We start from the raw sequence: 22950 nt of genomic DNA on the forward strand, positions 1-22950 counted from the left end.
CAATTTGCTTTGGGTTGCCCTAGACAAGAGAAACTCTTTTCACAAACTCAGTGAATAAAATAAATAGCCTAGGATCCTGTTCTCACAGTGGCCAACCAGATGCGCTCAGAAAGCCCACAAGCAGGACCCTAGCACTAAAGCAATTCTCCCCTCCTGCAGCTTCCAGGAACTGCTATTCAGAAGCATTGCTTCCTCCAGTTGTGGAGGCAGAGCAGAGCCATCATGCCCAGTAGCCATCAAGAAGCTTCTCCTCCTCCATGAATTGGTCCCATCATCTTTGAAAGCCATCTAAGTCGGTGGCCATCCCTGCGCAGCAGACCTGCAACAATTGTCCTTTGAGCATAGTGTCAACTCATTTGGTAGTAACCTCCCCGCCCTCAAGTTTCAGCCACTGACCATTTAGGGGTGTCTGTATCTGCTGCCCCCAATACATTTTTTGTTTTGAAAAAGTGTCTATACAGAGAGTTTTCTTTCTGAAGACAGAAAACAGCCTCATGCCATCATAATCATAACCGTAATCCCAACTTATTTCGAGCCATTTCAACCACCCAGGTAGCTGTAATTTAGCAACATCGTGCATGTCTCGTTGAGGTGGAAACAAATGGATCTATCACACAGCAACTGCTTTATTCTGGATCTTTGTCGCGAAAAGCAAGGTTGGGTAGGATTCCCCTGCCCATGCGTATTTCCAAAACAGCAGGTGGGACGTGAGCAGGGGCAGGAATCCAACTGCAGCCAAGCGAAGGCCTTTCTTCTTTCTTAGGGATGCAGGTCCCAGGTCTAAATCCACAGGAGCGCCGTCCTCAACAAGAGCCATCTGCAGCTAAGAGAAGAAGGGCAGAAAGAGGATCAAAAGCGCTCCCTCCCCAGAGAGATGCTGAAGATGCACTTCTTTGCCCCGGCTGTCAGGGGCTGGTCTGAATCAGATGTCAGAGACTGGCCTGACTCCGAAGATGAAGGAATGCAGGCACAGACAGAGCAGCCTCTGACAGAGGAGGAGGATCCCCCCCACCTTACACGTTCCCAGAAGCAGAGAGACCAGCAGATTCAGAGGCTGCTCAGCCAGGGGAAGAGCTGGACAGTTTTGAGATAGTAGCTAGGCAACCAGGAGGGAGGGAGCCTTTGGGAGATTCTTAAATCGAGAGTGGCAGGGAAGTCCCTCCCTCCTCTAGAACTTGGAGGACTGAAAGGGTCCAGGAACAATGGAAGCTCAGGGGAGGGACAGGTGGCCAGTGGTGCGCTTCTTGCTGTGGAAGGGGATAGGACTCAGAGTGAGCAACTGCCATCCGTGGGGAGGGCGGCCTGATGTTGCTCTCAGTATGTTGTTGTAAATACAACAGACTAGAATCCTGACAAAGGCTCGTTACTTCTTATCGGAAGCTACCGGAGGGGAAGGGGAAACTGACACTGGCTTTTGACCCTTTATTTTAGATAGATAGATGACAGATACCGGTAGATAGAGATACCGGTTCTGTGTACCATTGAGTACCACCAGAAAAAAAAGCACTGGTGATCATGATAGTAAGTTATGCCCTTGTAAACTCCAAGCATTTGGAAAATGAGGAAGTGGAAGGTGGAGGACCAAGGCTCCCGTGGTCAAATCCAGCAAGTATTTAGTTGCAGTGGGAGCCTGTGGGACTCCCTGCCACATATCCCTCTCCATTGACACTCACAGTCACAAGTGCACTTCCAGGCAAAGAGGCTGAGCCTCGGGACGGTGCTGCAGCGGACAAAATCCCGGGGGTAGCTGTTGGCCCGGAAGACATTGCGTGGCACCTCCCGGATGTTGGTGTTTTCACAGATTATGTGAGCCAGTGAGACTCGTTTGAGGGCCTGGAGCTGCGATGGGGTGAAGACGCCGGGATTCTCATAATAGAATCTGAGGGGAAAGAGAAAAGGGGTCAATGCCCTAGCACCTGGCACCATGAAAGCAAAAGGAGAGCTTGCTGGATCAGGCCAAAAGGGGCCCATCTAGAAGCGGGGATCAGATCTCACTGGGCACTACCAATGCTGAGTCATACTGACCAATCTCCTTGTTAACTCTAGATTATAAAACCTCTCCGGTCCTTCTGGTCCATAGATTTAAAACGTTTATTGACATTTCTACACACCCAGTCCAAACTGGGTTTGTTCGAGGGTGAAAAATTACTGATTCAATAAGGATTTTTTTTTTAACATTCTTCCTTTCAGCAGGAAAACATCATCCACTTTAGCAAGCCTCACACTTGATATTTTTAAAGCATTTGATTGCATAGAACCAAATTATTTAATGGAAGTAGTTAAGAAATTTGGATCTGGCCCAAAATTTGTAAAAGCTTTGGAAGGTATTTATTATAGATTACTGTAATTACCTCATGATTAGGTACCATAAAATAATATGTTTAGTATTTTACACACACACACACATCCCTGCCACGACCCTATTTTTGAGAGTCGTGTCATGTTTACACAAGTGTACACATTTATGTGTGTACAATTTTGTAACAAGAAAATAAACAATATTTTCTAAAAAACATTTTTGTGCACACAAGCCTACACAGACATGTAGAATGTTGCAGTATATTTTAATCTATTTTTCACTTATTGCTGATTTTATCTTTAATATGCTTTAAAGAATGGTTTTTAATTTTTTTCCTTTTTTGTAAACCACTTTGAGGTTTTTTTTTGTTTTGTATAGATTTTATGAAAATAAATTAAAAGTAAAACAAAATAACCATCTCCTGCTGGGCTTGCCACTAGTTTATGGGCTGTAATTTGCTTGCCTTTGTGATGAAATGGCTTCTGCTTAATTTAGAAGGAAAGTGATGGGTATACATAAGCTACTTAGGAAGACCAGTCGATTGAAAGAGAAAATCACAGAGGTTCTGGGCTTCCTCTGCCTGCTCACCTGTCACCGGTCCGAGTCCTTCGGAACTGGTCTCCGATGATGCACGCGAAGGTAGGACCAACTCTGCCATTCCGGACCAAAGGCTCTGCGACACCCCCAACCCAGAGGTCAATGTTGTTGGGGGTCTTGTAAAGGCTCATAAACTTCTTGGCCACATTGCGGTTCTGGATGACGGCAGCGAGTTCGTTCTCATTCTGGGGTTGGGAAAGGCCGCAGAATTGCCGCCAGGCATTGTAACCTGCAGGACAAGCACCAATATCAAATGCTGGGTTCATTTCAAGGCATCTGAAGTGCAAAAGAGGCACTCTAGCACAGGCAAAGAAGAGCGGAGTGGGGTTTTAGAGGGGCGTTGTTGTTGTAATGCAGCCAACCCAAGTGGGTGGGACCCCTTTCCTGGCATACAGTCTGCCAGGAAGTTTACTTTTGCTAGGGAATGGGAGCACGACAGCAACAACCCTCCCCACCTGCGGTTTCCAGCAACTGATATTCAGAGGCATCCTGCTTCTGATGGTGGAGACAGAGTATAGCTATTGTGGAAAGAGGGGAACAAAGAGTTCCATAGCGCTTCCTCCCAAGGTGGGGTGTGTGACCTAGCTAAGCCTGACAGGACAGCTTACTCTATGGTCTTAACCCCTTCATGCATTAATTAGAGTTAAACACGTTGGTTATATCCCACAAGAAGGCTGTTGGGATGTGAAGAGAGGGCTGTTCTGCTCAGCTCCTGCTTGTGGGCTTCCCATCTGTCAACCAACCATCAGGGCAACTGTGGGGCCACAGGATGCTGGACCAGATGGGCCACTGCTCTGATCCTGCAGGCTCTTCCTAGGTTCTTTGGTTCAGAGTCTCTCTGTCTTCACTGGCCTCCCATACCCATCTCCTAAGAGTTTCTCAAGAGGCTGGCCAATGAGTCTTTCAGACATTTCTCTGCACCGACTGGTCATTGAGCAACAGTCTCCAACATCTGTGCACGCTCTGCTTGCCTTACCTGGGAGGCCGTGATCTCGGCCTCGCTGCATGTTGAGGGAGGGCAAATCCAGTCCACTGCCATTCCTGATCTGTTCAAAGAGTTTGTCCCTGAGAGCATCCACCACCAACTGGTCCGGCCTCACCAGTTTGGCTGGCTTACCCAAGAGGCCTCGGATAAGTGGGTCAATACCTCCTGGAAAAACAAAACATCTGCTTGCAAAATTATGGCTCACAGGCACATTTAGCTGCTGCCTGAGGGACCTCCGTCTCCCCCCACCTGCTGGACCTGTAGCCTTTACTGGATTTCCAGACCACAACCTGCCTGCAGCTGTGCAAGTAGGGCACATTTTAGAGTTGGAAGGGACCACAAGGATCATCTAGCCCAGCCTTTCTCAACCTGTGGGTCCCCAGATGTTGTTGAACTACAACTCCCATCACCACTATCTAGCAAGGCCAGAGCTCAGGGATGATGGGAGTTGTAGTCCAACAACATCTGGGGACCCACAGGTTGAGAACTGCTGATCTAGCCCAACTCCCTGCAATGCAGGAATCTTTCACCCAACATGGGGCTTGAACCCACAACCTTGGGATTAAGTGTCTCATGCTCTACCAACTGAGCTATCCTGCAGGGTTTAACCACTGATTGATGCTACAGCAAGCCCCTTTGAAGCTGGCCTGAAAGAAGGGATTTGACTCCAGTTTGCTTCCTGCCAACAGAGGAAGCAAATGCCCTCAACTGCTCAAGCGAGGTCCTGACAGCGAGCCCTGCTTACCGAGGAAGAATCGGGACCTCACTTTTGCCCACTCCTGATGTCACACACAATCTCAGCTGTGGAGGGTATGTGCTTTGGGGAGATTCGCCATGCGCATCAAAACTAGGACCTTTGCCGGCCAAACTTGGCCTGTGGCCTGGAGGTTCCTGCACTGCTAAGTGTACGGGCTGGCACATATGGGGAGAAGTACCCTAGCCTCAATCGACGGTCTTTCTGCAATTTGAGATAGATGGAAAAATCATACTGAAAATACCATGTGACGGGGGAAGGCCAAGATGATGGAGCTGCATATTCTACAGGGCTCACGGGGGCAGGGAGGAGAGGAAGAAAAAGAAGCCTCTTTCACAGAGGAAGAAAACTCTGGAGGAATTAGAGGGTGGCTTTTGACACAGAACTCCCCAAGGGCACTTTGGGCTCCGGAAAAGGGCTGCTGAGAGTGGAATCGGAGAGAAATATTTTGCCAACCCCCTTCCCCAGTACAGTCGTACCTTGGATCCTGAACTCCTTGTGAGTCAAACATTTTGGCTCCTGAACGCCTCAAACCTGGAAGTGAGTGTTCCAGTTTGCAAACATTCTTTGGAACCCAAACATCCAACTCAGTTTCCGATTGGCTGCAGGAGCTTCCTGCAGCCAATCGGAAGCTGAACCTTGGTTTCCAAACATTTTGGAAGTCAAATGGACTACCAGAACGATTCTGTTCAACTTCCGTATTGAGATCCTAATGACTAATATCAATAATATAAGCACCCACAGACTAGTTGCTGAGCTGGTGATACACTTTAAACGTTAACCTTGTACGTGTAGCACAACAAAATGCGTATCACACAAGAACTTTGTTGTAGTTGCATGGTCTTCCCTTACAAAAACATACAGATGTGACGGTGCATAATATGACAAGGCTGCACCGCCGTACAGTCAAATCACAAGTCTGCAGTCTGCAAGTCTTTATTCAGAATGGTGGGTACATTGAGCATGAAACGCATTATTTGGTTAAGAATGACATAAAACGTATGCAAAATGGTTGGGCCCCAGGACCTCTTTCGGACCTCAGGGCCCCGGAAGTTTGCACCGCCTTCCCCCCTCCTCTTCTTGGACTTGCCCAAGAGGGACATACCTTGCTGAAGGATTCTCCATGAAGCAAAAAATTCCTTCTCGAGCGGGGTCTCGCTTTGAAGCTGGTAGCGGCTATCCAAGCGAAACACCACGGGCCGCACTGAGGCATGCCCAAAACGGAAGGCATTGGTGAAGGAGCTGGCGATTCGCGGGTCCACGGAGTCATTGTAGCCTGTGCTGCGACCCACAAAACGAGGGAATGCATCACCCAGGAGGGCCGGCAGGTATTCGCTATAGGTGATTTTCTGGAATGTAGAAGCAGAGGAGAGCGTGAAGAGAAACACACACTGAAGTTCTCCCTTAAAACATACTCAAAGAAACCAAAACAGCACAGGCGTAGTGATCCCAGTAGGTCTTGTCCCAATGAGGCAGTTGCAGGGACTGAGGGTCACCACCTTCCCACAGCTGCCTAAGTCCCCTCCAGGGCAATATGAGACTGCGCCTGTGTGTCTGACTTTGCTTTTCTTGCTTCATGCCTCTTCTGGTCCTGGGAGACTGAGGGCGGGGGCAAGGAAGGGAGCTTATAGTAGCAGGAAGGAGAGACACCCATGCCTCTTCACCAGCCAGACTGCCTCCTCTCCTGCCTCTGCTTCTAATCCTGGGGTCTTTTCTGCCACAGACTCTTCTTGCTCACCAAGCCCTCCCAGTCTGCTCCGTCTTCTCCCTTGGACCGCTCATTGCCATCCTACTGACAATCCCCAGGCTCTGAGCCTTCTTCTCCTGGGGGTTCCCTTGGGGGTTCCCCAGCTGGTGCCTCCAACCCTTCCTCTGCATCTAGCCAGTCCATGTCACTGGGATGTGGCTTGAAGATGGTGTACAGGCCCTTCCACTCCTCAGTTTATCTCCACAACAACCCTGTGAGGCAGATTAGGCTGGGAGGCAGTGAGATTTAAACCCTGCCCTCCCAGGTCCAAATAGCCTGAAACTCTAACCACTACACTACACTGCCTTTCTGTCAAGCTTAAACTCCGCTCACTCTGCATACCAAAAAGGGTTTCAGTAGGTGATTGACCTAGTTATTCCAAGAGAATCCCACATGAACTGAGGTTGGTCTTGGTGGGTAAGAGAGATAAGAATCTACCCCACCCGCCATACCTCTCCACAGCTAGCTCACCCCATCCCAAACTCATGAACATCAGTAGTCTGGACCGAACACAGTGGGGGCTTTTCCAAACCGGCCTTGCATCTTGACAAGACAGGGCCTCATTCTTAGCGTCACAGGGCTGCTGTCTCAACCAGTACCTGAATTACTGCTCCATTGATTTTCCGGGCTATGTTGTAGATGGTGTCTGAATCCATGTGCGGATTCAGCATCTTCAGCTGAGAGGCCATGCGGTTGTGGAACCTCATGAAGAGCGTCTGCAAGGCAGTTAGACCCGGCATCTCGTTGACACGATTGTCCCCTTGAAGACCCCAGAGAAGAAGGAAGTGTTGTTAGATCCAACCAGCTACCTTGTGCTTGTAAGAAACAACTTGGAAAGCACAGGCTCTCTGCAGGGACAGCATTCTATCTATCTATATCTATCTATCTATCTATCATCTATCTATCTATCTATCACCTATCTATCTATCTATCTATCTATCTATCTATCTATCTATCTATCTATATCTATCTATCATCTATCTATCTATCTATCTATCTATCTATCTATCTATCTATCTATCTATCATCTATCTATCTATCTACCCATATATTATATTATTATTATTATTATTATTATTATTATTATTATTATTATTATTATTATATCCCACCTTTTCCCCAGACAGGGACTCAAGGTGGTTTATACAAACTGAAACAATGCAGATAACAGACAAGAAGCTAAAAATATATAAAAGATAAATCAATAAGAGGTAATTAAAGTCTTTTTTTGTTTTTGTTTTGTTTCTTTGCCTTTTTGTTTTTGGTAAAAAAATAAGAAAGCAAAAACCAAACAAAAAGAGGTAATTAAACTCTAATAGAATTAAAACAATATAAAATTCATATTAAAATGCAAATAATAAAAACAGTACAGCACTATCAAAAGTCCTCCCTTAAAAAACAGCCAGTCCTCAAAGTCCTGGCAGAATAAAACAATCTTCACCTGCCAGCAGAAGGACAACAAGGAAGGAGCCAGTCTAGCTTCTCTAGGGAGGGAATCCCAAAGTCTGGAAGCAGCCACTGAGAGCCTAAAGGCCCTTTTTTGAGTCCCCATTAAGCATGCCTGGCCCCATGGGTTATCTGCCCCTTCAAAGCAGGAACCACAGCTAAGGAATCCCTGGCAGATGATTGTCCAACCTCTGTTTAGAGACCTACAAGGAAGGAGATTCCACCAGTGTCCAAGGTAGACCTGTTGAAAATCTACTACCACCTGGAAGTTCTTCCTAATGTTTAGTGTCTTTTCTTGCCATTTTAATTCCTTGGTTGAGGTCCTATCCCCTGGAGCAGCAGAAAACAAGCGTGCTCCACCTTCCATGTGACGATAGCCCTTTAGATATTTGAAGATGGCTTCCTAATATCTCTCAGTCTTCTTGTCTCCAGGCAAAACATACCCAGCTCCCTCAGCTGTTCCTTACAGGTTTCCAGAGGAGCATAGCTGAGTGGGAGAGCACCTGCTCTGCATGCAGAAGGTCCTGGGTTCAAATCCCCAATGTCATCTCCAGGTAGGGTTGCCTGAAATCCTGGAGAGCAACTGCCAGTCAGTGTAGGGCAGGGGTCAGCAACCTAAGGCCCATGGGGGTCCTTTAACTGGCCCACAAGCTGCTCCCAAACCAAGCTGCCTGCTCAGTGAGTCCACGTGCGCTGTGCTAAACCAGCGTGATGCGGGGATTCACTTCTGCGTTGCTGAAAATTGTGTCTGCGCAGGCACCGGAAATCGCAGGCATGTGCGTGATCTGGCCCATGGAGGGATCTCTACTGGAGTGAACCTGCCCAGGCAAGGTAAACCTTGCCAACCCATGGTGTAGGGCAATACAGTGGTACCTCAGGTTAAGTACTTAATTTGTTCCGGAGGTCTGTGCTTAACCTGAAACTGTTCTTAACCTGAAGCATGACTTTAGCTAATGGGGTCTCGCGCTGCCGCTGCGCCGTCAGAGCACGATTTCTGTTTTCATCCTGAAGCAAAGTTCTTACCCGAGGTAATATTTCTGGGCTAGCGGAGTCTGTAACCTGAAGAGTATGTAACCTGAAGCATATGTAACCTGAGGTACCACTGTACTGAGCTAGATTGACTTGTGGTTTGACTCAGTAGAAAATACCTTCCTTTTCAAATCAAGAACAATGAGAACCGGAATCTTACTTGGTCTTTAGCCGAACGACCAGAGCTCTGTGACAGAACATCTGCCTTACATGCAGAATCAGCCCTTCATTTAGAATCATGAGGACTAGCATGTTGGTTTATTTTAAAGGACATGACCATAGCTCTGTGCAGGGAGAAGGTCCTAGGAAGGGTGGGAGTATCCCCTCTTTTGAAACCCTGGAGAGCCCTTGCTGCCAGTCAGTGTGAAACAGGGGTCTGATTCAGTATAAAAATAAACAGACCTACCTGCAAAGAAACAGGGGATCTTTGCTGTCGTGTTGGTTTTATTGCAGAGCTCTGGGAAGCCTGGTGGGTTGCCGAAAGGGAGGTAGGCCAGCCCTTTGTCTGTGTAGTTCAGGTTGACAGCCAGCAGCCCTTGGTTGCTTGAGGTGTTCCTCAGTTGCCTCGCCCAGTCGACTTCGCTGGCGTAGACCATGCTGGCGTCAAGGAAGGCTGTCAGAGCGTTGATCTGGTTGCGGATGGCGTAGCCCCCGTTGCAGGCGGGGGCCGCTCTCGTGAAGGCCATACAGCCTTTGGGGTCTTTCACCGGGTCATTAGGAGGGATCTGCAGCCCCACAAAATAGTAATTTTTAAAAAATGAAACGGAGAGCCATGGGTGGTCTAGTGGTTAGAGTGGCAGACTATGACCTGGGAGGCCTGGGTTTGAATCCTCCCCACAATGGCCATGGGGGTGACGTTTGGCTTTCAGCCTAGGCTACCTCACAGAACCCTTTTGGGAGGATAAAATGAGGAGGAGAACTATGTACACCACCTTGAGATCCTTGGAGGAAAGGTGGGATAACAACAACAACAACAACAACAACAACAACAACAACAACAACAACAACAACAACAACAACAACAATGTATGTGACCTTCAGTCTGGCTCCCAGTACGTTTCCGAGCACAATTCAAAGTGTTGGTGCTGACCTTTAAAGCCCTAAACGGCCTCGGTCCAGTATACCTGAAGGAGCCTCTCCACCCCCATCGTTCTGCCCGGACACTGAGGTCCAGCGCCGAGGGCCTTCTGGCAATTCCCTCACGGCAAGAAGCCACGTTACAGGGAACCAGGCAGAGGGCCTTTTCGGTAGTGGCACCTGCCCTGTGGAACGCCCTCCCACCAGATGTCAAAGAGAAAAATAACTACCAGACTTTTAGAAGACATCTGAAGGCAGCCCTGTTTAGGGAAGCTTTTAATGTTGAATAGACTACTGCATTTTAATATTCTGTTGAAAGCCTCCCAGAGTGGCTGAGGAAACCCAGCCAGATGGGTGGGGTATAAATTATTATTATTATTATTATTATTAGTGATCACACAGGGTGGGGGGCAGGTCCATGCAGAGCTGGGGTAGGAGTCTTGTTAGAATAAAGTTATAAACTCAAACAAAATAGGAACTGGTCGCTGGTGCCCCCCCCCCCAGCCAGCTTAGTCTTCTGAGCCCCTAGGCAAGTATATTTGGCTGCCCACCCCCTCTGCACAGGCCTGGTGGGGCTTCCCTTCAGGTGTCCAAGACTTGTCTAAGCTCAACACCAGCCCCTGCAACAACCGCCATGAAGTCTCCGCTCAAGAGAGATGAAATTCCTGAGGTTGTCAACCTTTATAGGCCAGTTATCGCATTTGGCATTGTGGTGGGCGGGGGAGGGGAGGAGCATCATGGGGGCCAGTCACGAAATGGCTGCCATTGGGGAGGGTGTGTGGCCTAACCCATCAATCAATCAATCAATCAATCAATCAATCAATCAAAATACAAATAAAAATAAAAATAAATACCCTACATGGACAGTTAAAGAAAAATATTTTCTGGAACAGTTACCTATTGAGTTGTTTCTTGTTTTTTTATAACATTTTTTATATGTATGGATAAAATTGTTTCAGAAGCCGCTTTGATACGTTGTATGAAATTGTGATCTACAAGTATATTTTTCTACAAACATAAAATAAAATTTAACACGCAGTCAGAAAACAACCCGCTGCCACATTTAAAAGGGCCAAAAAAAGTGGCAGAGCCACAAAATGGTAGTTGGTTGTGCCCCCCACCCCCTCAGCCCCCAGAGAGAAGCTCTTTGCACCTCTCCTCTGTTCAGAGACCAAAAAGGGAGGGTAGGGATCCATTCTGGCACCCAGTGAAATCGTGCTGTGTTTCAATTATGGATTATTATTATTTATCGTTTTTAAGGAGGTGCATGCCATGTAGGAGAAGCTGAGTCAGTGCAAGCAGGAGGTGAGGAGGAACAGCAAAGAGTTTCTTGCTCTTTGCGGATTTTGGAGGGGATATTTACAGAGACCTTTCATGGGTGACACAGGGGAGGTGCTGGCAGGCCCACTGGATCCCGTTGGTGCCATGTCGGGGATCCCTGGACTATTGTGTCGGACAGGTTGCGTTTCTGGAAAAGGGTAGAACGAACCCTGGACTTTCACGCACCTTGATGGGGAAGCAAGGGGGTGCCTTTGCGCAAGTATTTTCACAGTCTGCTCCTTTGATGAAGGTGAGGGTGGCCGTGGTACTGGGCCCAAAATCCAAGTCGTGGTCAATAAACTGGCCGTATTGCATGAACATGACCGATCGGAATGGGTCATCGGTGAGTCTTTTGTCGTTGAAGGCGACAATCTGGTTGGATACGTCCCGGACCTGCAGCAGACATTACCAAGACATAACAGAGGAACAGATCTTGGTTGCCGATTCCAAGCACCAAGGCTGATGGTTGTAAACTTGTGTACCCTGAGCCTGGACACCCCCAAAAGGCCTCACCCTGATCCAGATTCACTGAAGGGGCCAAAAACACCCCGGCAGTCAAAGTTCAGAAGCTAAAGCGAGGGCAGAATGCGGCAGCACAGTTGCTGGCAGGAGTGAGACCTTGTCAGCCTATAGCACCGCTGCTCAGAGATCGGCACTGCCTGCTGATTTGTTACCAGGCTAAATTAATAGCTGTGATTCCTGCATTGCAGGAGGTTGGGCTAGATGACCCTTGGGGTCCCTACCTACTTTACAGTTCTATGATTCTATGATAGAAGAACACAGATTATAACATGCATTATGATAGGGACCACTTTCCTATCTGCTTTGCCACCTTCCCCCTCTTTCCCTAAAATCCTTCCCTGCCCCCCGCTTGGGCTCCAAAAATGGCCCAGAGGACACCCAAGTAAAATGTTCAAAAATAAAATAAAATAAAAAAGGCTTCTGGTCTTCTGTCTGTCACTTACATAAAAGGAATTATTCAAAACCTTCACTCCAGAATGATATCCAACTGATCTACTATCTGTTAGGCAATAATACTTATTAACCCAAATATCTCAAATTAATTCATTTTCCTTTCCACACAAAAAGTCCAAAAGGGCTTCTCTAATTTTTGTTATTAATAAATGCCTCAGCAATGGTTTTTCTTTAATCAAACATATCAACTTTATCTCCCATAACTTCAACAACTATTCCTCCATACTAAACAACAATAAGTCTTTCTGCCTTTGTCCAAAAAAGAGTCTCTCCGCTGTGATCATATATTAAAACAATATTCCATCGTTATTTTCTTGTTATGGATTCATTAATTCACCCATTTTGTATCTTCTGTTCCCATTTCCTGTTGTCATGCTGTGGATTTCCATCCTGATTTTTTAAAAAACCATCCCTTCTCTTTTCCTAAGACCCTAAAACCCGTTCTGAGCAACTGTTCAGAAATCCGCTTTGCAAAGCAGAGCACAGCTGGGGTTGACTCCTTACCAAGGGCAGGGGGAATCCATAATATGTCTTGTTTTCCGTCCAGCCACGCGGGAGGGATATGCCATCTTCGTACTCTTGCAGAAGCCGCCGGGCATAAGGGCGGTTGTTGGCCCCTAAGGTAGGAATCCTTCTGGAATGTTCCAGAAGGGCCACAGAGATTCATTTTTTAAAAGCAGCAAGGGGGGGGGGAGAGAATCCTATTTTTACTGTATTTATTGCATTTAAATCCCACTCAAGGGGGAGTTCATGGTTTTTCTCCTCCATTGCTAATAGGAACTTAGGAAGCTGCCTTATATGGAGCCAGACCATGGTTCCATCAACTCAATATTGCCTACACTGATTGGCAGCAGCTCTCCAGGCCTTTTCCCCAGTCCTACTGGGAGATGCTGCCAGGGTTTGACCCTGGGACCTCCTGTCCGCAGGGCAGATGCGCTGCCTATACCACTGAACTATGGTCCTGTCTGTGAGCAGCTCACCAAATGAGTTCAGGGCTGGGCTGGGATTTTAACAGCCGACATGCTGGATATAGAAGCTTACCTGTTGTTACATTCTCCCGTAATAGTCCGGAAAGGGCTATTGAAATCACACTGCAATGGGCTCTGTTCTTGCTTGGCACAGCCAGACGCCTTGTAGATAGTTTGCATCTGGCCTGGACTGAGAACATCTGTAGGAGGAAGGAGATGGAAGAGGTCTCAGCTAGGGACACGCAAGGGTTTAATTCGGTCCATGTTTTTAAGTGAGCTGAACAGATTTACTACACCTCTTGCATTAATAAACCCAGATCGGAATTTTGTGATGCGAATATCAGAAGAGCTTGCTGGATCAGGCCAATGTTCTAGCATCCTGTTCTCACAATGGCCAACTTAGAGGCCTATGGGAATTTGCAAGAAAGACCTGAGTGCAACAGAAATTCTCCTTCCTGTGGGTTTCAGCAACTGGTATTCAGACAGAGTAATGATACATCAAACCCAGATTTTTCAAACAAAAGTGCAAGCCCAGATATTCTATGGAATCCCGCTATGGATTCAAGCATATAACAGTGATTTAAATAAGATTCACTCCAGCTTTCTGAGACGTATTCTTGGACTCCCAGCTGCGATCAAATATGAGACAATGTGTGCAGAAATAGGCATACACACAATGGAATACTGGGCCTGGTCCACCTCAATAAAGTACTGGTTACGCTGCCACTTTCGCTGCTCTCCATCAAGCCTGCTCGCTGATCTGCTCAAAGACTCCTATAAATCAAGATGGTATCAGTACCTCGAAAAAAAGATTGAATCTTTAGGCATCGAGCTGGAGTCCCTGTATAATTCTAATGAGCAATACATTTTCCAAAATATCCTAGCTAGACTAAAGGATGTGGAGAGACAAAATATTATGGCGGCTGTAAACAAAATTTGCTCCCCCATATTCTATGATTTAAATATCTTAGATAGCAGAGTCAATTACGTCACTAAATTAATAATCCCAGCCCAACGTAGGGCTTTTATGCTGGCCCGGTTGAATGTCTTTCCCTCAGCATTTGTCTGGGGAAGATATCAAAACATCCCTAGAAACAAGAGATTCTGCAGATGCTCTATGAATGTCCCGGACACTGTAGAGCATATTCTCTTTCATTGCCCATTGTACAGTACGCTCCGTCAACGCGTGCTGTCCCCTCTTTTGGGTGGTCTGGAACCCCAGCAAGGTAAATGTGCGGGATTCTGCCTATCCGACGTTGACCAAAGGGTTACGGCGGGGGTAGCCGAGTTTTTGGCTGCAGTCCTCCAAGGAGCAGGTTAACAAGGAAAACCACTGATTTTATATGTATATATATATATATGATTGTAGCCAACTGCTGCCTTTTTATATATATTTCAAGGCTTTTACATGTTATTTTCCTTCTTACGGTTTTATTTGCATAATGCCTAATAAAGGTTTGATTTCAATTTTCAATTTCAAACCCAGGGGTCTCGGGGTCACCCAAAAACCAACCTTGTCCGATTCCTTCAAAACCAGTGCCAAAGTTTTGTAGTCGTTTTGTGAGGAAAACCCCATGTTTTGTAATGCCCCACAAAAAGAGCACTTCATACTTCAAACCCAGGGGTTTGCAGTTAACACCCAAAAAACCAACACCGTCTGATTCACTCAAAACTGACGCTGAACTACGGCAAAGGCTTTGCAGAAAGAACATTGGATTTGATATATGAAGTACTCCATTTGTGGGGCACTACAAAACGTGGGGGTTTTGCTACAAAACGACTAAAAAACTTTGGCTCTGGTTTTGAGGGGATCAGACAATGTTGGGTTTGGGGGTGTTAACTATGAACCCGGGTTTGACATATCAGTTGCACTGTTTGTGGGGTGCTACAAAACATGGTGCTTTTTGCTACAAAACAGCTATAAAACTTTGGCACCAGTTTCGAACCGATCCCAGATTTGGGGGTTCATAGTTAAAGAAGCTGGAGTTTATCCGCAGGTATATATATATAAATGTGATATATATATGGATAAAATGCTTTTTGAAAAGCATACCTTGAGATTAACAATGTATTTCATATACATTTGTTTCCACCAGGGGAGAAAATGGATTGAACGACCGTACATGTTTGGTCCTGTTTCCTCTTTCTAAAGCAGGCTCCTGTGCCTCATTGACTAAGCATCTTTCGCGTGACCTGTGGCCGACACCCTTTCACAACCCCACTCTGGGAAAATGGAAGTGGCTTGCGCAGATCCCTTTCAAGTAGTTTCTAAGACGTGCCTGGGGTGGGAGTGGGGGCTGCCCAACACTAGGAAGATGGTAAACACGCCAGCTTCAGTTTCTCCCAATTTCTGATTTTCCAAGCCGCAAGTTCAGTTCCCTACATTTCCACATCAGTTGGTGACTTATTTATTTTTTAAGTAAACCACATGAAAACCCACCGGCATTCTAGTTCCCGTTATTCATGACACACAGCTTTCTGTAAGCAATTTTGCTCCATAAAACACGCACCTTTGTGGAAAGCATATTTCTCTTATCATAACGCAAGTGCTTCTTTGACAAACCGGTGCAATAAAGAATGGCAGTCACAGAATCATAGGGTTGTAAAGTTGGAAGGGACCCCGAGGGTCACCCCCCTGCAATAGGACTTGGGGGGGGGTTGACTAATTAAAACAAAATTGGCGCAAGGTTTGAAGCCTAAAGACTCTTTTTCAACTGACAGCAATATTACAGCTAAAAAGGAAAACAGAGGACTCCCCTCACACTATCAAACTTGTTGAGGAGCATAAACTGCAGACTGTAAATGGTCTCCCTCAGGGAGGGGGGGTTGGGGACTCCCCTTTGCTGGAGGTTTTAAGCAGACGTTGGGTGGCCATCTGTCATGGATGCTTTAGCTGAGATTCCTGCATAGCAGGGGGTTGGATTAGATGACCCTCAGGTTCCCCTCCAACTCTACAGTTCCATGATTCTCTACAAATGGCTGTCTGGGATAGGAACTTGTGTTATTTGGTTGCTGTCTAAACTCCATCTTCTAGACTGCCTCTCAGCCTAATGAACCTCACAGGGTTGTTGGGAGGATGAAATGGAGAGGGAGGAGGTCTCTGTACATTACCTTGAGCTGCTTTGGAGGAAAAGGTGGGAAATAAATGTGATAATTAATATAAACAAACAAAGTGTGCATAATTTTGCACACTTTGGCCTAGCGTATGCAACTGCGCACACACAACTTAGCTGGAGATTAGCTGCAGAACTGAAATCTGGATCTCGTGCATTGACGGGCAGTGTGTGAAATAGGCTGGTTCATCCTGAAACAAGAAGTGCACCTGGTTCCTCCTCCATCACCTACCTGTGATGTTGAAATCCCCGGAGATTGCCGGCTGCAGCTTCTGTTTCAAGAGGGCCCAGGTGACGTGCATGGTGTCGGCTGCTTTCACCGCCTCCTTGGTTCTTCCCACGGGCTGCTTGAAGGAGACCAGGAGATCTGTGGGGTTGACCTTCTCTCTCTGCAGCTTCTCATTTAAGCTGGAGGGTCGGAAAACAGTTGAGTGAAGCTTTGTCACGCAACAGCACTTGAAAGCACATTTCATTATATTGTTGTTGGTTGCTGGGGTCAGTCTGGATGATGCCCTGAGCACCTCTTAATTCTTGGTCTCCTGTAATAAGTGAGGGTTAGACTCTAATAGAGGATTCTATTGCTGAACTAGCCAGAAAAGTTTCTTTGTAAGATTTTAGCTCCTGTCATCATGGCTATTTCAAGCACAATACCGTAATGACTTTCTGCTTATCTTACAATAAGCCTCCAACCATGTTTAAAATTAAGTGGCACAGAAATTCTGTTAATTGATAGTTTAATGCAATTTTATTGATTACTGATTGCATCACTTTGATCTTGCAGGGCTTCTGTGTCTTTTTGACACAGCAAGCAAAGCAAGCAAATATACAGGAGGGGTAGCCTTCCCCTGTGTGTGGAGGATTTATTGAAGGATTTCTGCTCAAATTTCCACCTGAAACACAATGCAGCAACTCTCCAGCAAACTGGGGAAAATCGGGAGAGAAAGCAGAAGGGAACCAGTAAGGTTGTCAACTTCCCTGCTCCTAAACCTTTAACAGCAGCCTGAATTGTCCACTTCTCCTTTTAACAATTATCTGATCTGTCAACACTAGCGGTTGAAGCTTTATGCAGTATGGAGTAAAGGACAAGCACTTTGCCACCATTGCTGTTAAATGCACAGGATCAGGGGCCAAGAAAAGAGCTGGCAACCTTAGGCACCCAGTTTGCTCATGGACAGGGGCGTTATGACCACTGCCATTGTGGCTGCACCCAGGTCCTTCTCATGTAAATCGGCACCATCCTGTGAAATGCAGAATCATAGAATTGTAGAGTTGGAAGGGACCAATAATGGTCATCCAAACCAACCCCCTGCTATGCAGGAGCCACAGCTAAACCCACTGTGGCTGTGTGGAGAAGGGAGGAGACACAGCCCTCACCGTTGCTGGGTGCGTTTGTAGGCATCTTCGACCAGCTGTTTTGCTTCTTCCACACTCCTCAGAAGGTCTGAGGTGTCCAGAATCTTCCCAATGGCTGCAACAAGAGAGAGAGAGAGCGTCCCTTAGTCTGGGTTTGTCCAAGAGGAGAATCTTGCATCAAATGCCTCCATTTAAAACCAAGGGGTGTCATTTGCACCTCCCACTAAAAACAAGAAACTGTAGCATAATTGCTAACAGGAGTGAGAGATTGTCAGCATGTAATACCTGGGCTCAGAGAGCTTGTCTGAGGCCTGGGGCTGGGAGTCCTGTTCTTGGCATGACTGTGTAAGTCTGGCAGGCCCTGCCCCCCCCCGAACAACACAGCCCTCTGAGGCCCAGGGCAAGTGTACCCAGCTGCCCCCGGTTCTGCACGGTCCTGCTGTACTGGTTGCCAATTTGATACCAGGCAAAGCTCAAGGTGGTCCTATTAGTATACAGTGGTATCTTGCTTCTCGAACTTAATCCATTCCGGGAGTCCGTTCAACTCCCGAAAATGTTCAGAAACCAAGGCGTGGCTTCTGATTGGCTGCAGGAGCTTCCTGCAGTCAATTGGAAGCTGCGTCGGACATTCAGCTTCTGAAAAACGTTCGCAAACTGGAACACTTACGTCTGGGTTTGCAGTGTTCGGGAGCTGATTGATTCGACAACTAAGCCATTCGAGAACCAAGGTACTACTGTACATGAAGAAAGCTTTTGGTACCAGCTTACCTGCAAAATTGCCATACCCCACATATGCCCACTCAAGCGCTTTGATCTCCCGAACTGGCATGGTTACAGGTGACACATGATACCTGTACTGCATTTGTAAGAATTCAATCTTTTAGTGTGGCAGCACCTCTACACTTTGGAACTCCCTGCCTATTGAAATCAGGCAGGCACCTTCACTGTACAAGTGCCACATAATTCCCATTCTGCCTTTGTAAGAATGTATTTCACATACTAATGGCAACACCTTGGACTTGACTTGGGAGCAGATCAGCAATCAGCGTAGCTCTCTGAGCAGAGCTGTTCTATCCTGACAGGGTTGCCAGCTGAGCAGGAAAAAATGTCTTGGTCTGCTCTAAGGAGTTTAACAGCAGCCTGATAGGCAGAAATCAGCAGGCAAGGCTTCTCCCTGCGCAAAGAGAAGTAACATCGCCTGCTAACCCATTCAAAGCACAGGAGCTGGGTCCAGTTTAAAAGTTGGCCATTTTAGACATGGCTTTCTCCCAGAGAATCTTGGGAACTGTGGTTCAGCAAGACAGTTCTCTGTTATACAGGTCCCCAGAACTCCATTACAGAATGACAGTTCTCCGGATTCTTGGATGCTGTAGAGGCAGCATGCAAAGCAAATTTCCAGTTAAGGGCAGCAGCTAAGCCACAGAAGCTTTGGAGAGGATCCGAAGGACTCATCCCTCTGGCAGAATGTAACATGCTGCTAGGCGGGTCCCACAAGCAAATACAGGATGCACAGCTTAGAACGATTTCAGAAGGTTGCAATTGTTTCCATGGCGGGCGGGGAGGGAAACAGAACTCAAACTGCAGAGGAACAGCTGGTGCAAAGTGATCCAGTGAGAGAGCGCATTGCAGAAGTGCATTGCAAAACTCAGAGAAGTGGGAATTTCAAACGATGTTTTTGTGTTTCATTTCATGGGTCGTTTCAACTATGTAGGCCTCTAACAGCAAAATGTTCTCAGCGACAAAAAAGAGTGGAGTCCCCTGAGGAAACCTGGCACAATTTCTGGATTGGGGGGGGGGAGCAGGGGAGCAGGACTGATGCAGCAGGTATTTGCACACATTGTTCAGAAACAGGTCGAATTACAGGCCTTCTGGCAGCTACAGGTTGCAACACACAGGAAATCTGAAGGTTTCCTTGAAGCAACTGAAATTCTTCTGTTGACAGATTTATCCCTGGCCATTCTGCAGAATTTTTCGGGCTGTTTGGGAGCAGTACTGGATTTATTTCACAAATTATGAAAACTTCCAACGGAGGACCCAGATTACAAGAGGCCTGAAACACATTTTTTTGTTTCGTTTGCTCAATTTCAAGTTTATGTAATTTCTATTTTTAAAAGGAAAACATACTCCAAATCAGACTTTACCGTTCTGATATGACAAAATATATATATATACCTAGTGGCTGCAGAAATATTTGTTGTTGGATTTATAAATCTGTGCAGAAATGAGTTGTCTTATATGCTAAGTAACAAACAGATAACAACACAACAAATTTTATTGGTCAATCAAATACAGATTATAGCAAAAACAAACAAACAGAAAAAGAAAAAAGCGCTAAATAAAGAATCTCAGAAACAAATTAAAACATTTGTGATAAAATCCTTGTAATATGTAGAGCATGTATACATGGGTGACTTTTATCTCAGAGCACAAGAGTGGACTCAAGGACTTTCTTGAGTTGGGACGTTTTTATGGCAAACTTTGCTGCATTGAGCATGACTGGTTTGACACAGCAGATACTTGATTTTGTTGATGTCACTGAGGGTGACAAGAAGCAGGGGTCAGCAACCTTTTTCAGCCGTGGGCCGGTCCACCGTCCCTCAGACAATGTGGTGGGCCGGACTATATTTTGAAGAAAAATATGAACGAATTCCTATGCCCCACAAATAACCCAGAGATGCATTTTAAATAAAAGGATACATTCTACTCATGTAAAAACACGCTGATTCCCGGACCTTCTGAGGGCCAGATTTAGAAGGCGAATGGGCCACATCCGGCCCCTGGGCCTTAGGCTGCCTACCCCTGCAAGAGGGTCAAGGAATTTCTTTAAGTATTTAGCCCTTGGATTTTCATACAGCTTACAAGATAGCACATAGTGTTTGGTTTCCTCAACTGACTGGCACCCGAAGATGCGGAATCGCTGTTCTCTAGGGATATTTTTGTATCGTCCATCCAGAAAGTTAATTTTGATTGTCTGGAACCTTAAACGCCGTGCAAAGCAAAGGGGAAGTAATCTCAGGCAAATATTTCTCTATTCCGAGCTCAGTTTTTACAGTGGGATAGATGGTAGAAAATCTAGATGCCTTTTTACAGCTTCCATATCCCTTCTAGCAAATAATTCCTGCAGATGCTCTTTATTGAATCTTTGACTACACTGCTACATGCTAAGCAAGAAACCTCCAGGGACTTTCATTTAAAAGCCTCTCAAATGCAAATGGACTTATTGCAAGATGAGTATTCCAGTGAGATTGTTGCTTGTATATGCAAATATCAATGTTCTATTTTTCATTGTGCTTTCTGTTCCAATAATGCACTTTAAAAGATACTGCTATGGGGGCCTCTTAACCTTGAAATAGTTTAGGGCATCAGAATGTCTTGATCTGGTCCTGTTAAGGGGGCGGGGTGGGTGGGAGGATAGGAGGGTTAACAAAACCCAGAACACTCTCCAAATATAATTATTTTTAAAAGCAATAGCAAAAAGAGAAACAAGGGCCTTACCATGGAGAGGAAGATCTGTTGCCTGGAGAGGTTTCGTGGCCACCAGGCATCCCAGGAGAACAAGGAGCAGCTGTGCACCTTGGAGAGCAAGAGAAAGAAGACAATTTTATCTGGCCAAAAAAACACTTTAAAATGTTTCAAGAGCAGTTTCCTTCAGTGCATGACTGTTTCTTCATCAGCAGACCTGTGAAAGCCCCACCTGCTCCAACATTTGTCTCCCCCCCCCCCACCCAAAAGAGCAAAAGCAGGCAGAGATTTGTATAACATTTAGAAAGCATTATCATTGAAATAGGAGATTAGTTTTCTGACTCGCCTAGAATTTAGGACCAGAAAGCATTTGGAGGGGTAAGGACCACTCACCTGACATCTTTGACGCTTCTGCTCATCAGTGGCTTGGACACCAACACTTTTATACCCGGACACACCCCTCGGATGGCAGGAGGAACTGTCCGCAGGAGCTGGATTGGTGGAGGAAAGGCCACACACCCTTCTCCGCCCCACCCCCTTGAGATGCTCTGACTGCTGTATGAACCCCACCATGCATTGTTCCAGAAATGCAGATTTCAAGCTCTGCCCAGCTGTGGGGGAGGCCAGTCTGTGGCCAAAGGGTTGCTCCCAGGTCATTTGGAGGCACAGGAATTGGGGTGTTGCCTCACTGCTCCCCAAAACTAATTGCTGAGTGTGATTGACAATTGCAGCCGGGGTACATGATGCTCTGCAGGCTTCGCCACTGGAATTGAGTAACTCTGTGTCCCAGAGTGTTTCCTCACCAAAGGCTTTCTGGGACTGAGCTGTGCCAATTTGGCACTGTGATCTAATTTTGTAAAGTCTTGTTAAGGGATATTTTAAGGGAAACGGTGAATCTGTTTGAAAGGGCAAAAAAGAGCTTGTTTTGAGAATATGAAAGCATCTGGGTAAGACAGTGGCTAACCCCCTACCTTTAACAACAACAACAACAACTTCTTCTTCTTCTTCTTCTTCTATTAGTATTACTACTACTACTACTACTACTACTACTACTACTACTACTACTACTACTACTGTTATTGTTATTATGACACTTTATTACCCTTCCTGCACCCCAAGGTCCTAGGGTAGGTTACAAGAATTAAAACACAATATTAAAAATGGTTTTAATAACTTTAAAGAAATAAGGTGGGTCTACTCAATCTAAATTACAAAAATCTTCCCCTTTTTGAAGATGGGGACATTTGCCAGCCACCAGTCTGCAGGGACCTTATCTGTTCTTCAATAATTCTTAAAGGTTATAGAAATAATAATAATAATAATAATAATAATAATAATAATAATAATAATAATAATAATAACAACAAGAAGAAGAAGAAGAAGAAGAAGAAGAAGAAGAAGAAGAAGAAGAAGAAGAAGAAGAAGAAGAAGAAGAAGAAGAAGAAATAAATTATTGTTTATACCCTGCCACTCTGGACAGCTTGCAGCACATAAAAAACTGCAAAACAGTAGACATTAAAAATTTCCCGATACAAGGTTTCCTTCAGATGTCTTCTGAAAGTCAGATAGTTGTTTATTTCCTTGACATCTGATGGGAAGGCGTTCCACAGGGCAGGCGTCACTGCCAAGAAGGCCCTCTGTATTGTTCCCTGTAACCTTGCAGTGAGGGAACCGCCGGGAGGTCCTCAGAGCTGGACCTCAGAGACTCTAAGATTCCACCCGCAAGCTCCTTTAGTATCCTTCGGTACCCTTGGGTGCAGCTCATCAGGCTCTGGAGTTCTGAATTCATTTAAAGTAGCTAGCTGTTCCCTTGCCACCACTTTTC

General features: G+C 46.0%; 1 protein-coding gene across 1 annotated transcript; it reads right to left on the bottom strand.

Annotated features, from left to right (window-relative positions):
- Positions 1–606: 606 nt before the first annotated feature.
- Positions 607–21656, bottom strand: LOC308573967 (eosinophil peroxidase-like). Its single transcript, XM_081171367.1, has 14 exons — positions 21519–21656; positions 21159–21236; positions 17685–17778; positions 16543–16718; positions 13271–13397; positions 12734–12863; positions 11441–11647; positions 9264–9582; positions 6982–7142; positions 5741–5984; positions 3873–4046; positions 2888–3125; positions 1674–1879; positions 607–823 (listed from the first exon to the last, which is right to left on the bottom strand). The coding sequence occupies exons 1-14, from the start codon at positions 21523–21525 to the stop codon at positions 804–806; spliced, it is 2181 nt and encodes a 726-aa protein (XP_081027493.1). The 5' UTR covers positions 21526–21656; the 3' UTR covers positions 607–803.
- Positions 21657–22950: the final 1294 nt, after the last annotated feature.

The sequence above is a fragment of the Podarcis bocagei genome (genome assembly GCF_964188305.1).
Source record: "Podarcis bocagei genome assembly, chromosome: 15".
In the NCBI taxonomy this organism is placed as follows: domain Eukaryota; kingdom Metazoa; phylum Chordata; class Lepidosauria; order Squamata; family Lacertidae; genus Podarcis; species Podarcis bocagei.

Excerpts from the sequence above, each read along its gene's own strand:
- LOC308573967 (XM_081171367.1), bottom strand. Across the intron at positions 17,779-21,158 it reads AACAGATCTTCCTCTCCATG|CCATTGGGAAGATTCTGGAC; the intron begins GTAAGGCCCTTG and ends CTCTTGTTGCAG. Across the intron at positions 5,985-6,981 it reads TCAATGGAGCAGTAATTCAG|AAAATCACCTATAGCGAATA; the intron begins GTACTGGTTGAG and ends TCTACATTCCAG.